This window comes from Mesitornis unicolor, unplaced genomic scaffold, assembly GCF_000695765.1.
Source record: "Mesitornis unicolor isolate BGI_N332 unplaced genomic scaffold, ASM69576v1 scaffold22552, whole genome shotgun sequence".
In the NCBI taxonomy this organism is placed as follows: Eukaryota; Metazoa; Chordata; class Aves; order Mesitornithiformes; family Mesitornithidae; genus Mesitornis; species Mesitornis unicolor.
This window is the reverse complement of record NW_010170110.1, coordinates 5,791-20,493: the sequence shown is the minus strand read 5'-3', so window position 1 is coordinate 20,493 and position 14,703 is coordinate 5,791. Positions and strand designations below refer to the sequence as shown.

At 54.2% G+C, this 14,703-nt stretch overlaps 1 protein-coding gene across 1 annotated transcript; it reads left to right on the top strand.

Annotated features, from left to right (window-relative positions):
- Positions 1 to 2,675: 2,675 nt before the first annotated feature.
- Positions 2,676 to 14,242, top strand: LOC104536865 (SH2B adapter protein 2-like; the record flags this gene model as incomplete). Its single annotated transcript, XM_010179596.1, has 7 exons — positions 2,676 to 3,536; positions 6,233 to 6,334; positions 10,196 to 10,287; positions 12,192 to 12,283; positions 12,849 to 13,025; positions 13,146 to 13,339; positions 14,071 to 14,242. Coding segments are annotated over exons 1-7 (1,690 nt in total), but the record flags the coding sequence as incomplete, so codon positions are not given.
- Between the last annotated feature and the right edge of the window lie 461 nt (positions 14,243 to 14,703).

The following is a 14,703-nucleotide window of genomic DNA, read 5'->3' as shown; positions in this document are numbered from 1 at the left end:
CATGCTGGGATGGGTGCCGGGGCTCTGCGGTGCTGGGGGGCTGTCCCCAGCCACCCCGCCTGCTCCCAGCCTCTGCTGCAGGGTCCTGGCAGGGGCTCACAGACCTGTTCTGGGTGGGGGGTCTGGAGAGGCAGCACAGGGTTATTAATCCCCCCCCCACCTCCTCAGACCTGCCAGATGTCTCTCCTCAAGGCCTCATTTTTATAAATTGGCCTTTTAAAGTCTGTCATCCCTGTGCAGATGAAAGGAAGATGCTGTGATGCCTCTGCATGCGTGTCGCCGAGCCTGAGCCTGGCTGCCATGCCTGGGTGGTGGGGCTTTTTGTTTGGGGTTTTATCTTTTTTGAAGTTCCTCTTTTTGTTTGTTTTCTTTGTTTTTGTTTTCCTTAATCTCTGAGTCTGTTGCATCTTGGCTTTCCATCTCTCGGTTTTGGGCAGGCAGGCCCTGCTCTATAGCACCACTCCCTCCTGGAGAGATGAATGGGGAGAAGCATTACCTCCCATGTAGGGGGGGACACACTGGCAAAACCCTGGGGTTTAATGCCCAGGGTGGAGCTGAGCTGCTCCCTTCTGGCAGGTGCAATTAAGCCCATTGCCGTGGGGCTTTCTCTTCCCCCTCCAAGCCCCTTTCTACTCTTTTCCCTTTGTACCCTTTCCCCCCTCCCTTGTGCTCATCATTCCCCCTTGGATCAGAAGGGAATCATCTCCCTTTTCTCCTGAAGCCCAAGCACTCCTGGCTTGATGCGAGGGCAGCTCCCAGGGGGATGATGAAGAGCTGGGGCTGTGAATCTTAAAGCCAATGGGCGGTAGCTGCCACTGTGAGCCGAGCCTTTAAATCCTCCGCTCGTTGATGGATGGATAAGTAGGAATTGCATTTGCTGGGCGGGTAACAAACAGCTTTGCATTTTCTGTTGTCTCTTGGGGAAATTCAGACACCACTCCTAAACTGCAGGGATGAGGTTTTTTTCCCAGCTGGCACAGATCCCTGCGAGGACTGCTCAGCTCTTGGGGAAAGCCCTGCGATGCCAGGGAGATCCTCACTGGGGATTTCTGCAGGGGCTGGAGCTCTGCAGGGGACCAGTAATGGCACTGCCAGATGTGAGAGGCCAGCTCAGGTCCCTGATGGCCGCATGTGTGCCTGTCTTCATGGCCTTCCCGGCACAGCTGAGGTGCAAGCAGCATCCCTGTCTCCAAGGTGGGAAGATGCCACGTGAGGGGAAAAGTTGGCTGGTCCTTGTGAGACAGTGGAGAAGCCAAGCTCCTTGGGTTCTGGCTCTCGAGCAACTCTGGGCTTCTCTTTCCATCAAGCACTTTTGTTGCCTGTGTGAGGTTGTTCCCTGTTTGAGGGGGTTTGAGAGCAGCTTCCAGGGATGGAGGTGTTCTGGAGAGCTCCAATGTTTCATGCTGGTGGGTCATACTGTGTCTCATCTCCATAGGGATGTGCTGGGCAAATGGCAGCCAGCTCCTGGCTGCTGCTGCTGCTCTGGGTCACAGTCTTTGAGGCTCAGTCCCACCTAGGGTCTGGTCACCAATATGGTTGGGGTCTGGAGGACAAGGGGCGGGTTAGTGTGGTCCCTGCTGCCCGCCCCAATCCTGTGGCTTGTGCAGTTCATCCAAGCGGTATTTAATTATTGGCCATGTAAGCTGCTGGCGGGTTACTGCACGTGATTTATTAGCAGGAGTAATCCCTTGCCAGCAAAAGAGCTGCTCTCTGAATGGAGAACAGCAAAATCCATGGGAGCCGTCCCATCCTTCCAGAAATCTGGGTCCCCAAGCATGGTGCCCAGCTGTTGAGTGCTGAGGTCTCCCCAAGGAGGGGGTTCAAGCCTCCCAAAGCTAGGTAGAGATTTGGGAAGGGCAGCGTAAGCACAAAGCCAGAGATGCACGTGTTTCCCTGTGAGTTCCGTGGTCGCTGAGAGAGGGACCAGCGTGGAGGTCAGGCAAAGTGGTGCTTCTCCTGTTGGTGTGTGGGTCTGGTCTTCAGCTCTCTTCAACTTCTGGTGGGCTCCTGGGTCCGGCTTCTTTTAATTTTGGCCCTGTACCCTATGTACTCGAGAGCAGTGCCTGTCCTAGCTGAGATGTCACCTGGCTGAGAAGGATCTGGGCTATAAAGCCTGGGAATGGGCGTCTGTGGCAGAGTCAACCAAAGCAACAAGATGTGTCTCATCTAATGAGTCTCTTAAAAAAATAACAGAATTGCAGTGGCAAAGGATCAGGGCAGAAATACAGATGGAGAAGGAGAAGGCCCAGCTGCTGGGTGCGGAGCGGAGGGAGAGCTGCGGTCATGGCTGGGCAGCACACACAGGCAAGGCAGATCCTGAAGGCGAATCCCCCTGGGCTCTTCCAGTCGGGGACTCCTTAGCGGTTTTATGAGAAATCAATAACGCTTTTGCATGGCTGTAATCATAAAATAAGTACAATTTATGGCAGCTGCCGAGGCCAAGATTTTTTCCTGTGTACAAGGTAGAGGGGGAATGGAGCACAAACACTTTCCCACGGCATTTCTCTTTGCACCAGGGCTGCAAACCTGCTCCTGCATCGTGAGGGCAGGGTGGAGGAAGACCACCGTTTGAGGGGGCATGGCCGCACAGGGTGCGTTGCCCATGTCCTTGCCTGTGCCCATGCTCACCCTGTCCCCATTCCCCACAGCCCGCCGGCAGGTGGAATGGAGCAGCCATGAACGGCGATGCCCTGTGCCAGGAGCCCTCCTCCCCGCTCCCCGACTGGAGGGAGTTCTGCGAGCTGCACGCCCAGGCGGCCGCTGTCGACTTCGCCCAGAAGTTCTGCCAGTTTCTGAAGGAGAACCCCCACTACGACACCCCTGGGGCAGAGACCTCCTTCTCCCACCATTTCGCTGCCAACTTCTTGGACATCTTCAGCCTGGAGGTCAGCCGGGTCTTCGTGTCTGACTCACCCACCAAGTACAATATCGTGCCCTTCGTGGGGCTGCAGAACTGCCACGTCCCCTACGGCCGTGAAGTCACCCCAAGGAAGGAGGAGACGTCCACCGAATCTCTGGACAGCATGGATGCCCCGTTGGGTGCTGGACGGTATCTGAGCCCAGCGCAGCAGGCGCAGGCACGCAAGGTGTCCTCCTACGGCCAGTCCCGCAGCTCAGAGGACGTCTCCATCCATGCCACCACCAAGCCCAAGTTCAAGAAAGGCTTCTCCTTGAGGAACATGAGCTTGTGCGTGGTGGACGGCATGAAGGAGATGTGGCATCGCAAGTCCTCTCCGGAGCCAGGTGCCGAGGCTGCCCCGGGTGGCCGGAGAGCCGAGAGGGAGCCGTGGCCGGCTGGGGGCAAGGAGCCCGGCGACCCACGGGAGAAATGGACCCACAAGCTGCGCCTGTCCAAGGTGCCCTCCTCCAAGGTGGAGCTGGTGGACATCCAGAGGGAGGGGACGCTGCGCTACATGGTGGCCGACGACACGAACTGTGTGGGGAGCTCGCAGTGGCAGAAGTGCCGCCTCCTGCTCCGGAAAGCGGTGAAGGTAGAAGGAGAGAGGTTCCTCCTCGAGTTTTATGTCCCTCCAAAGGTAAGTCCTGGCTTTTTTCCACAGTTGTTTTTCCGAGCAATTCAAGCAATTGGGCTTTGCTTGAGGTTTTTCTTATTTCCACTGCTGAGCTGGGATGAAATCCAGCTCTGGTCTGGTAGTGGTGTTTGGTGCTGGGAGGATGAAATGCGAATGGACAGGAGGATGTGGCTGAAACCCATCCAACTTTCAAGCCCCGATTGCTGCCCTTCAGCAGGGCACAGCCTCCTCCTTCCCCACCACCCCTGAGAGAGATGCTGAAGCTTTGCCTCATCCTTTGGCCAAATATCAGCAGTCTTGGTGGAAAAGCTCATTCCCCCATCAAGACATGGGGTGTCCAGGCTATTTCGAGGGTTTTGTCTCTTCCTGTCATGTTGCAGAGACATTTGGTTGATGGGTGGCTTGTGCAGCAGCAGTGTGGCTGGGATCACTGCCTGAGCTTTGTGCTTTAGGTCTCAGAGCATCACTTGTCCTTTTTCTGAAAGCAGGTTTGGGGTTTTTTTCTTCTAAAAATAATAATTCACTTGGAATAACTTTGTATCTGCAAGGCCCCTCCCGCCCATGCAGCTTTTGATGCTGGGGAAAGGAGACACCAGCGATGCTCTCTGGGGCTAGAGCATCACTACCATGGGTGGGTTTAGCAGCTGTCTTCCCAGACAGCCCCAGCTATGTACCCTTTTGGGCAGAAGAGCACTACTTATTATTATTATTGCCAACAATATCACTTTTCCTCGCCTGTATCTTTTCTTCTTCGGTAATTTCAATGAAAGCTTCAAAAGCAGGAGCTGGTTTTCACTGCAGCATGTCCTCCCTCCCCTTCTCACATGCATCCCCCCTGCACATGATGCAGGGGAAACGTTCCTCTTTTCCTGGGGAAAAGGCTGAGCCGTGAAGCTGTTTGCTCAAGAAATGTGGATTGTGAGGCCTTTGGTCTCCTCCTCACAACAGGACCACCTTTGCTCCTGAGCTGAGCAAAGGGATGCTCTGTGCTGCCAAACCCTCACCTGTGCTGATGCTGTTACTGTGCCTCCTGTGTGCTGTGCCTTCCCCTCTCTGAAGGGCACAGGACAAATAATAAGCTGTTCCCTAGGGCTTGACTAGCTGTATGTGCTGGTAATGAAATCTCAGGTTATTTAAATACCTAGGGAAGAAAAGTCTAATTTACTTCATCTTCTCCAGGATTTTCCTGCTTGAGTTTCAGCCCTGGTAGCGAAGCTGGGGTCCAGTGAACCCAGGGGGTGTGGGATGCATGGAGCAGCACTGACGAGTCAGCTGCACCAAAGGGGCAATAAACTCAGGTTAAAATGGAGCAGCTGCTCCACTTGAGAGTGCTCATAGAAGGGGTTTTTTTTTTTTAGTGTATCTTGATTTGCCTCTAAAAATCAATTTTGAAATTATTTTATGGCAGCTTTTATGAATATTGTCTGTTCTACTGTTGTAAACCGAAGACAGGTGTGATTATATCTTTCTCCCCTCATCCCATCTTTCTTTCCATCTGGCAAATGATTCAGCTGTAAAAGGGCACCAGCCTGGCACAGCTGGAGGAAAATGGTTTTTTGCTTCGGCAGCCCACAGGTTTGGGGGCCCTACAAAAACTATGGTCATGTATTTAAATCTTGAAAGGGTAGAGCCCTCCCAGAGAAGACTCTTCTCTGGCTCACTGGTGAATTAACACCTATTTTCTTTCCTTTTGAAGCAGCTGCCTCCTCCTTCCTGACCTTCTCCCATGCAAATACCAAGAGGGAAAAATTCCCCAGGGCAGGACTGAGCCCTGCACAACTGTAGGGGCTGGTGGAAACGAAATGTCCTGGAGAAGAAAAAGCAGTTCCTGTTCTGTCTTGATTTTTTTTTTTCTTTCCCCACTTGCCGCCCTCCCCCCCCAAAAAAGGGAACTGAACCCATTGTTGGTAACCTGCAGCCCATCATCACTGGCCTCATCCCACCCTGTGCACCCAAGACACCAGGCACAGGTTTTGGTGACTAAATCTCATCTCTGCTTCTTGCAGCCGCTATCCTCCAAATCCTGGCCTCCCGGAGGGAACTGGATCTGGGAAGCAGCTCCGCAGGCTCATTTGAGGGGATTTGTTATAATTAAAACAAATATCTGGGGAATTTGTTGCTCAGCAGAGACTTCGAGTGGGAGGCACTGGGTCCTGCCCCCCCCACATTGAGTCTCTGGCGGGTGCTGGGAGCCCTGGGGGAAATAAATTTTTCTTTATTTTAATGTAATTAAAATTCCCTGCATGGCTAAGGCTGCTGTGTCATAGCTTCTCAGTTGAAATGCAGCTATTGCACAGGATAAATGGGGCATCTTCCTGCATAGGAATTGTCCCCCATTACAGTCCTCTCGCAGCATATCTCCATCAGGAGAGGGTTTATAAAGGAGAGAAATAAACAGCCTTGGCAGAGCTGGCACATCAGCCTGTGCTGTAGTGAGGGAGAGGGTTGGCAGTTAAATGCACGAACCTCCCTGTCTTCCACCGGGCCTTCTCTTGGTTAATTAAAAGAGCTTGGAGTTATCAGGCACATGAGGGAAATCAATGCTTCCCCCCCCCGCCTGGTAATAACCATGCAGCCTGAGCTGCGATCTTGCCTCTGAGAGCAATGCTGCGTCGTCCCCTGGGAGAGTTTGATTCAATTGAGCGACTTTTTTTTAATTTATTGATTTATTTAAATTTTTTTCCCTTTTGTTTTCCCAGGCTTCCAAGCCCAAGGTGAGCATCCCACTGTCGGCCATCATCGAGGTCCGCACCACCATGCCCTTGGAGATGCCCGACAAAGACAACACCTTTGTTCTGAAGGTGAGGGAGGGTGGCAACAGGGTGTATTCTGATGGGGACCCAGTCCAGCCCCCATCCAGCCCCTGCTATGGGGATGCTCAGTCCTCAAAGGATTGTTGCCTTGGTTTTCGGAGATGAGACACCAACAGTGCTAATGCTCCACGTGGGATCTCTGCCTCCCCTCCACAGGTTGTGCTCTCCCCCATGATGATACAACCTCCACCTGATGCTTGGGTATTTTGGGATCGAGCTGTTTACCTGGCATTCACCATGGGGTTTTGCTTCTCCACGTCACCTGAAGACAGGTTAAATTAGTGTCCAGAGACAACCTCCCAGGGGAAACGCTCTTGGGAGCAGCTGCCTGTGGCTTTGTGACTGCCACTGCCCCAGGTCGGTGGCACATGGTGGCCGTTTCATTGACAGGGTGATGGGAATGGCTGTGCAGGGCCATTGAGGCCCTGGGGAACAACCACCCAACGTGGGTCTAGGGGCTTGAGCAGAGTGAAAGTCTCTCTCTCTCCAGAAAGTGTTTTCCATGTAATGCAATTAATAACCTTAGTGCTCCTTCCTGCTCTGCTGAAAGGAGAGTGGCCTATCATAGCAGAGTGAGGCTGAATTTTGCAGGTCCTAGCTCAGGTACACCGTGCCACTGTGATGATGGATGTGCTGTTGGAGATGACATTTCTCTCCAGGTCATGAGGTTGTGCCTCCTTGCTTGTGCTACTAGACTTGTGCTCTCAATCAGAGCCATTGGACGTGCCTGGCGGGGAGTTAGCACATGTACATGGGGGAAGAGCAGCGTTTTGAGGATTTCTGTGTCCTACCTCTGCTAAAAAACCTCCTCTCTCCCTGATGCTTCTCCCTAAAAGTGTGTAGCAAAGGCAGAGCAGAGAGGCCATGCTTCCCAGCTGAATGAACCTGCTTAAAAGCTTAGAGAACTGTGAAAGCGGAGGAGACAAAAAATTGAGCCTGGCTTCATGAAAGCCCCTATGCCTGGGAGCTCACCTGGCCCTGGCACACGTTCCTGTGGGAAATCGCTCTCCACCAAACTTGTCTCCTTATAAAGGTCCCACACCTTCTTCTGGCAGCCTCTTCCAGGGCATCCTCCATACTCCAAGGGCTTCTTGCTCTTCAACCTCAACCTCTGCTGTGGTTGCTGTGCACCATGAACACGGAGGCTAATTTGGCTGTTGTCTTCTGTGCCTCAAAGACCAACCTCGTGTCATCTTCTCTCCAGATTGACCAGTCCAAGGTCCTCCCCACTTCCCTTGAGGGCTCTGGAACAAGAATGCCCTGAAGCTTATGCAGTGCCATGGCCCAGGAGCAGATGGGAAGGATTGCTTTTCCTTTGATGGCTTCTCCTTTTCTCTTCCTCTTAATCCAGCCCAAATTGATCCAGTTGCTTTCTTCGTACCCTAATGATGATGTTGACTCATGTGCAGCTTGTGGGCTGGTATAACCCCTCAGTGCTTTTTGCAGAACTGCTCCGAAGTTGCGGTTCCCCAGCCCAGACAGCCACAGCAATCAGTGTGAGCCCAGCGCTCACCGTGTCCTTGAGCTGGGGGCTGGCTTGGGCTGCTTCTTCCACAGAGCATTTCTCAGCTTTGACAAGTTCATTTGAATTCTTGTCTCATCCTCTAGCACACTTGCAACATGGTGTCACCTGTGAATTGATTAGGCATCTTCTCTTTGCTTTTGTCCTAATCATTACTGACAAGCAGCATGAACGGAGAGAGTCCTTGTTGCGAAGGAGCTTCTGAGCATATCCCTCAGCTTTGATCATTAGCCATCAGTGACCCATTAACTGCTTTTGGAATACGGCTGCTCAGCTACTTGTGATTGTGTTTCCTAGATCCCTTTACAAGTCTCATCTCAACTGTATCGTGCCACCCGCCTTGCTGGAGTGTCACGTCAATGTCCAATGCACGACCAACACCAAGGATGTGACACTGCTTCTCCCTGTCCCTGAGGCTGTCATGATCATGACCAGAGTTTGGTCGTGGCAGATCCCTACTTGGGGGCGGTTCAGGTCCGGGTGCCTCCTGAGTGCCTGTGGAGGATTGGTTTTCTCTGGCTACTGGAGGAAGGCTCTGGGCTTGCCCTCTTCCCATCTGCTGGAGCTAGACATGCTCTCTCCACTTGCACCACTAAAGACTCTGTGACTGCTTCAGACATTTCTTTAATTACTCCAGGGAATGCTCCAAACCCCACTGGTCTGAAAATGCATGACTGACCGGTACCCTGCAGCCTGCTTCTGCCCCGTTCTGCCGGGCGCTTACCCTGCCACAAGGTTCATTGATTGCCATTGATCCTTGGAGTGAGCCAAGGCAGTGAACAGCATTGAGCTCATCAGCTGCTGCCCCTCTCCTGCCGCTCCTGCCGGCCTTTGCCCTCCCCTCATGGCTGTCAACACAGGATGCTTTTCCCTATTCCCAACATCCTTTATTATTTGCCGCTCTTTTGCGTTCCCCCTTTGCTGGCTGGACTTGCGGAGTAGGTGAAGCACCCCTCAATGGATTAAATAGGGGGTAAGAAATATGGATTAAAGGGGTAAGAAATGGAGCTGGGTGCTGTGGTTTCCCTGCTACCTTCCCATGTACAGGGCTGATGTCGAGCCCCATCTCAACCTTTGCATACAACATGCCACGCTCTGGCAGGCTGCGATGGGTGGAAAAGCCCTGCCTTGTCTGGGGAGGTCATGCTGGAATCGTTTCTCCTACGTTGCCTAAAAATGAGCCCACAGCATGTCCCCACCGCCTGTCAGACACCAAGCACGTGCATTTTTTTTCCATTGCACAAGCAGGCGCTTGCAAAATACCCAAGCCCTGCACGTGCTTTGCTTGCTGTCATGCTCTACATGAGAGAGCAGCCCTGTTTCCCACTCCGGCTTCATACATTGCCCTCAGAAAGCCGGAGAGGCTCCTTTGCTCTGGTTAAACAAAACAGGGGTGGACAAATTTTGCTGCTTCCCCACCCTCCTCTGCTCAGGGCAGTATCGCCTATGCACGGCCCCGGGCTTCTCGGTTGCTGCTTGGCCCCACTCCAGGCACTGGGCACTGTTCCTTGTGCACCCTGCTTATTTTCAGGATAGCAAATCAGTTGTTTGTGATTAATTTAATTTGCTAGGAGGTTGTCTCAGCTGGCAATGCGATACCCTCCCGGAGTCAGGGCTGCTTCCCCAGCACGGGAAGACGATGTGTGAGGGGTCAGGGAGGGAAACTACCGGAGGCACACAGCATCGCATGGCTTCTGAGCCCCGCTGCTCTGTGCCGATGTGGGGCTTCTGGGTCCTCCTTTTGGACGCTCTTTTGCATTCTGATTTTATTTTTTTGTCCAGTTAAAGTCAGTTTCTTTCCAAGCCCATTGCAATTAGAAATCAGAAGCCTCATGGCAGAAAAGATAACAGGAGAGGTTTTAAACTCACGGGTTTGAGGGTCTGGTAGGACTTTGGGACAATGAAAGGGCAGCATGGCTCCTACCTGTGCAGAGCTGGTTTTTGGTGGACACTGAGGCACACCAGAGATGTGGGATGCTGTCTGTGGTAGTGCATGGTGCCATGTACCCCCAATGCTGTCGGTCAGGTGTGGTTTTGCAACAGATGCTGGAAAAAGCCTTGTGATGCATTTACTGGTAACAGTTGGGTAGGGGTTTTCCTCCGAGCCCCAGCTTTGGTCAGGGGTCACGCTCAGACATACCAAAGCATCCTTGTGGGTCGCCCCTTGGGATTCCTTTGCTGGGAGGGGGCACTTATTTCCCCCCTATTCAACCAAGATGCTATTTAACAGCAGCAGGTGAATGGGGGAGGTCTGGCTATGTTATAGGGTGTCCAGGGAGTGTGGTGGGACCCCAGCACAGCCTGATGCTGTCCCGCGTTGCCTGCAGGTGGAGAACGGGGCCGAGTACATCCTGGAGACCATCGACTCCCTGCAGAAGCACTCCTGGGTGGCGGACATCCAGGACTGCATCGACCCCGGGTGAGGCTCACTAACGGGTGCTGGGGTGGCTGGGCTCCCCACTTTCGTGGTGCCATCACCAATGACCACAGGGCATTACCCCAGTGCAATTTTGGCTGCTGAGGTTATTACAGAAAGTCCCCAACTCGCATCAGCAGAAGTCTGGAGGCAAAGTTGTGTGTCAGGGGTGCAGCCTCGCACAGCACTGCTTGCTTGCTCACGCTTTCCTGTTCTGCATCACCTTGGCTCGGCAGAGGCAGGTGACCTGGGAACACAGCCCTCAATGCAGGAAGCTCCTCACACCCGTCTTCAGAAGCCTTTTTACTGTATTAGTTCAGTTTTCCATGCTTTTTTCAGTCCAGCATCCATGGTGTACTTAAGATTCTGCTGGCTAAATTGATTTAGCCACAGTCCTGGCTAAATCCCTGGCACTGCCCTTCTTGGCACAATTTTGGAAAAATCAAGACACCCAGGCTTGCAGAGGTGAAAATCTTGAGCAAACCTGGAACAGGGGATTGAAGAGGCTCCAGCTGCCTTCGGGCAGCCTTTGCCATCTCCCACCAGAGAGATGCGGTTCAGGTGCTACAGGGTTGATCACTGCGGAGGCTGCATCTCACAGGGAGTATGCACTAATGCGCTCTGTGCTCCTGCAGCTCCTTTTTAAAATATGTAATTCAAGAAGCCATGCTGAGGCTGGGCTGCTGATGGAGCGTGGCCCTTTTTCTCCCTCTGCATGTTTTGGTGCTGGTTTTCCACCCGGTGCCAGGTCTGTGCTCACCTCAAGCTGCTGCAGAAACCACCGGCAGCCCCATGCCAGCCCCTCGCTCTGCCGCCAGCAGTGTCCCAGCCTTTTATGTTTGCTTAGCACCCAGCACAGCCCCACTCTGCCCTCCAGACGTGACTGTAAAGCAAATAATAATGAACTCCAGAGCAAATAATAATGAGCTGTTTAATACACTGACACGCACACTTGGTGCCAAGAATGAATTTTCAATCGGCTCCTGATGCTTTTGCCAAGGGCTGCGTGCTGGAGCCGCAGCACGAGCGCCTGTCGGCGGCTTTTCTGCAAAGCGCCGTTGGTTTTGGTTTCCTTCCTCCCTTCTTGTTTTTAACCGGCTGCAGCTGAATGACTCCCAGTGGCTGATTCACTTACTGGCCACTAAATAATTCAGCAGCTCCCTCATGAGCCGTTACTGCTAACGAAGCTGCTTCCTTGCTGCCTGCACCCATGCAGCTGCTGTTAAGCAAGAGCAGGCGAGTGCCATGGGCAGTGAAATAGGCTGTGTAATAAAATGTCTGTGTAATAGGCTAAAAATAGGCTGTGGAGCAAGCGGGCTTGTGTAAGAAGGGTGAAGTGCATGCACAGGGGTCTGGCAGCAGGGATGCTCCCCATGGGGGCTGCAATTTGTGCCTCTCCCCTTGCTCTGCTCCCATTTGCTGTCTCGCTCTGGGCCTCCTGGCTTGCTTTTTTTTGGGTGTCTTCTGGGGACATAATTCCTGTGAGTTGGCTGTTCCCTTTCAGAGGGTGAAAACAAAAGCACCCTTGGGTGGAAGTTGGTGGTGGGAGTATATGTGTGTGCCTACGTATGTCTTGCAAAGTGCGGCAATGAAAGTCAAAGTAACAGATTTCCACCCAAACCAACAAGGTAGCAGAAAAACGCTGCAGCTAGGCCCAGCCTGCATGACCCAGGTAGTAAGGGCTTCAAAGGGTTTAACCCCCCCCATGCTGGTTTCTCACCCCAAAAAGCCTTGTTGTTTTGCCAGCTGCCCTGCCTCACAATGCTTCGACTTCTGTCGCTCCAGGAGGAGGTGAGAAGCATTGGGATGTGCTCCCAGATCACAGCTGGAATTTTGTTTAGTTGAGTCCCCGTCACCATGCATGTGTCCCTGTGTCCTGTGACGGTCTGCTCTGTGCTCTCCCCCAGGGACAGCGGGGACGACATTGAGCTGGTGTCCTGCATGCAGGGAGCCTGTCTGCCGGGCAGGGTGTCCTGCAGCTGCGAGTTCCTGGCTGATGGTATGGACCTACATCTGGGAAAAACTCCCTGCAGGGAGGGTGGGCATCTCTGGGTGCCAGCTCTGGTTTGGGGAAGGGCAGATCTTGCCAGTGATAAAGTGAAGAAGCCTGAAGCAGGTGTCTGTGGGGATGGGTCATCCTCTGTCCATTGCCTTCCTCTTCCTTGTTCTTGCCCCCACGCCAGGGGTGTAGCCCCTGCTTGATGAGGGTGTCAGCACTGCTCCCACGCATCCTGATGGATGCAGAAAATCAAGCCACTGTCTGCAGGCACTGGGGTCTTCAGGTCCCAGCAAGCAACTTCCCCCTGCACAGCCCCATCTTGTCTCCATGCCTGACCAATGCATCCATGCCCCCTGTCCTGGTTGCATCAGGGGAAGGAAACCCAGTGTGGGTTGAAATGGAGCCCCCAAGCCACAGTCAGAGCCATCACCTAGCCCTGAGATGTCTCCAAGAGCCTAGGGTGCTCCAGCACAATGGCCTTGGGAGCAAGACAGCCCCCAGCCTTGTCCTGTGACAGTGGGCAATGCTGAGCCATGAGCCCATCCCTCTGCAAATTCCCTTCCAGATGTGCCCAGGCCACTGGACAGATGTCCCCTGCCCGGCGCTCACAACACCACCACCGCCGTCCCCACGCCCCATGGCCGGGGCAGGGACTGCGTGGGGGAGCTCCTCACCCATGTCCCACTGGAGAGCTTCCTGCAGACGCTGGAGTCCTCCCCCACCACCAGCGGCCGTCTTGCAGGTACCAGGGTGCAGGATGCGGCCCCAGCACCTCACTCTTGGGGGTGCAAAGGAGGGGAGGAAGTGTTGGGAGAGGGTGATGTGTGGGTACTCACTAAAATCCTGCTGTCCCTGTGGCCAGGGGACGACAGTGAGGTGGAGGCGGAGATCAACCTCTCTGATTTCCCCTGGTTCCACGGGACGCTCTCGCGGATCAAGGCGGCTCAGCTGGTGCTCTTCGGGGGTGCCCGCAGCCATGGCTTGTTCGTAATCCGGCAGAGCGAAACACGGCCAGGGGAGTACGTGCTGACCTTCAACTTCCAGGGGAAAGCAAAGGTGGGTGTCCTCTGTTTCTCCCCCAGATATTAGAGCCAGCCCTGCCCAGCACCCCAAGCTCCTTCCTGCCCTGCTGAGGCTCTGTGAGGGGTGCCATGTGGTGACCCCAAACACGGCAGCTGCCACCTGGCAGGGCATCCCTCGGGACCCACAAGAGCCCTCTGCACCCTGCCCAGCCCCACCAGCACTTTCCCAGCTGGATCAATGCCTGCCATACAGGTGTAAGGTTAAATATCCCATGGGAGCATAGCCTGGCACATTAACTCCTGCCCTCTTCTTGTCCTGAAGTACACAGATGCAACCCACATGTAGTTTTCTGTTGGGTCCCTTTTCTACCAGAGGACACACGCTGTGAGGGGTGGAGATAAAACTGCCTGGCCTTGTCACCTGTCCTGCAAGAAGTAGTTCAGGTGGGCTGTGGGCTTCCCTAGGCTGGCTGTGTCACCAGGGTTGGAGCTGTAGTCCCCCCTGGCAGCACCCTGCCACTCTTTTCTGGCTGCTTCTGTAGTGGTCATCACTGGAAGGGGATAAACTTCTGGGGCTGCAGTGAGTGGGGTTTTGCAGGAAACACCTTGCAGCAGGAGACTGTCCTGGCCAGGCAGAGGAAGAAAATAACAGCTCTATGTTACGAGCAAACCTCCCTTGCGTGATGGAGATGGCTCCTGCTGATTGCACAGGTGAACCCCACCCTTGCGATCCCCAGCTCACCCGCTGTCCCTCTGCACTTGCAGCACCTCCGCCTGTCACTGAACGAGAGCGGGCAATGCCACGTGCAGCACCTCTGGTTCCAGACCATCTTCGACATGCTGCGCCACTTCCACACGCACCCCATCCCCCTCGAGTCGGGTGGCGCGGCTGACATCACCCTCCGCAGCTATGTGGTGGCCCAGAGCCCGCTGCCTGGTAGGTGCCAGGGCCGGCCAGGGGCATGGCTGCAGGCGGAGGGGTTGGATTAGTGGCTGGGCTGGTGGGATCTTGTGTGGACCTAAAGGGGACCATGGGGTTCCCCACTGACGTCCTCCCTAAAGCTAAGCCTGTGCTGGTGTGTGTGGCTATGGAGATGCACCAAGGTGGGTGCCATTGGAGGGGGGCAGGGAGAGCCATGCAGCAGCAGGGCTGTGCTGGGGTGACCTGTGTGTCCCTGATTGTGGGTATCAGTCCCCTGACTCTGGCAGGAGAGGAGCAGAGAGGTGCTGCTGTGCTGGGAGAGAGTGGGCAAGGAGGGTTGGGGAAGGACAGGGTCAAGGATGGGGAGGTCAAGCAAGGGAGAGAGTGGAGGCAATGGAGTGGTCAAGCTCCTGTCTCCCTTGCAGATGCCACCCCCCCGCCAACACTCGGGTCACAGCCGCTGGGCCGCCGGATCG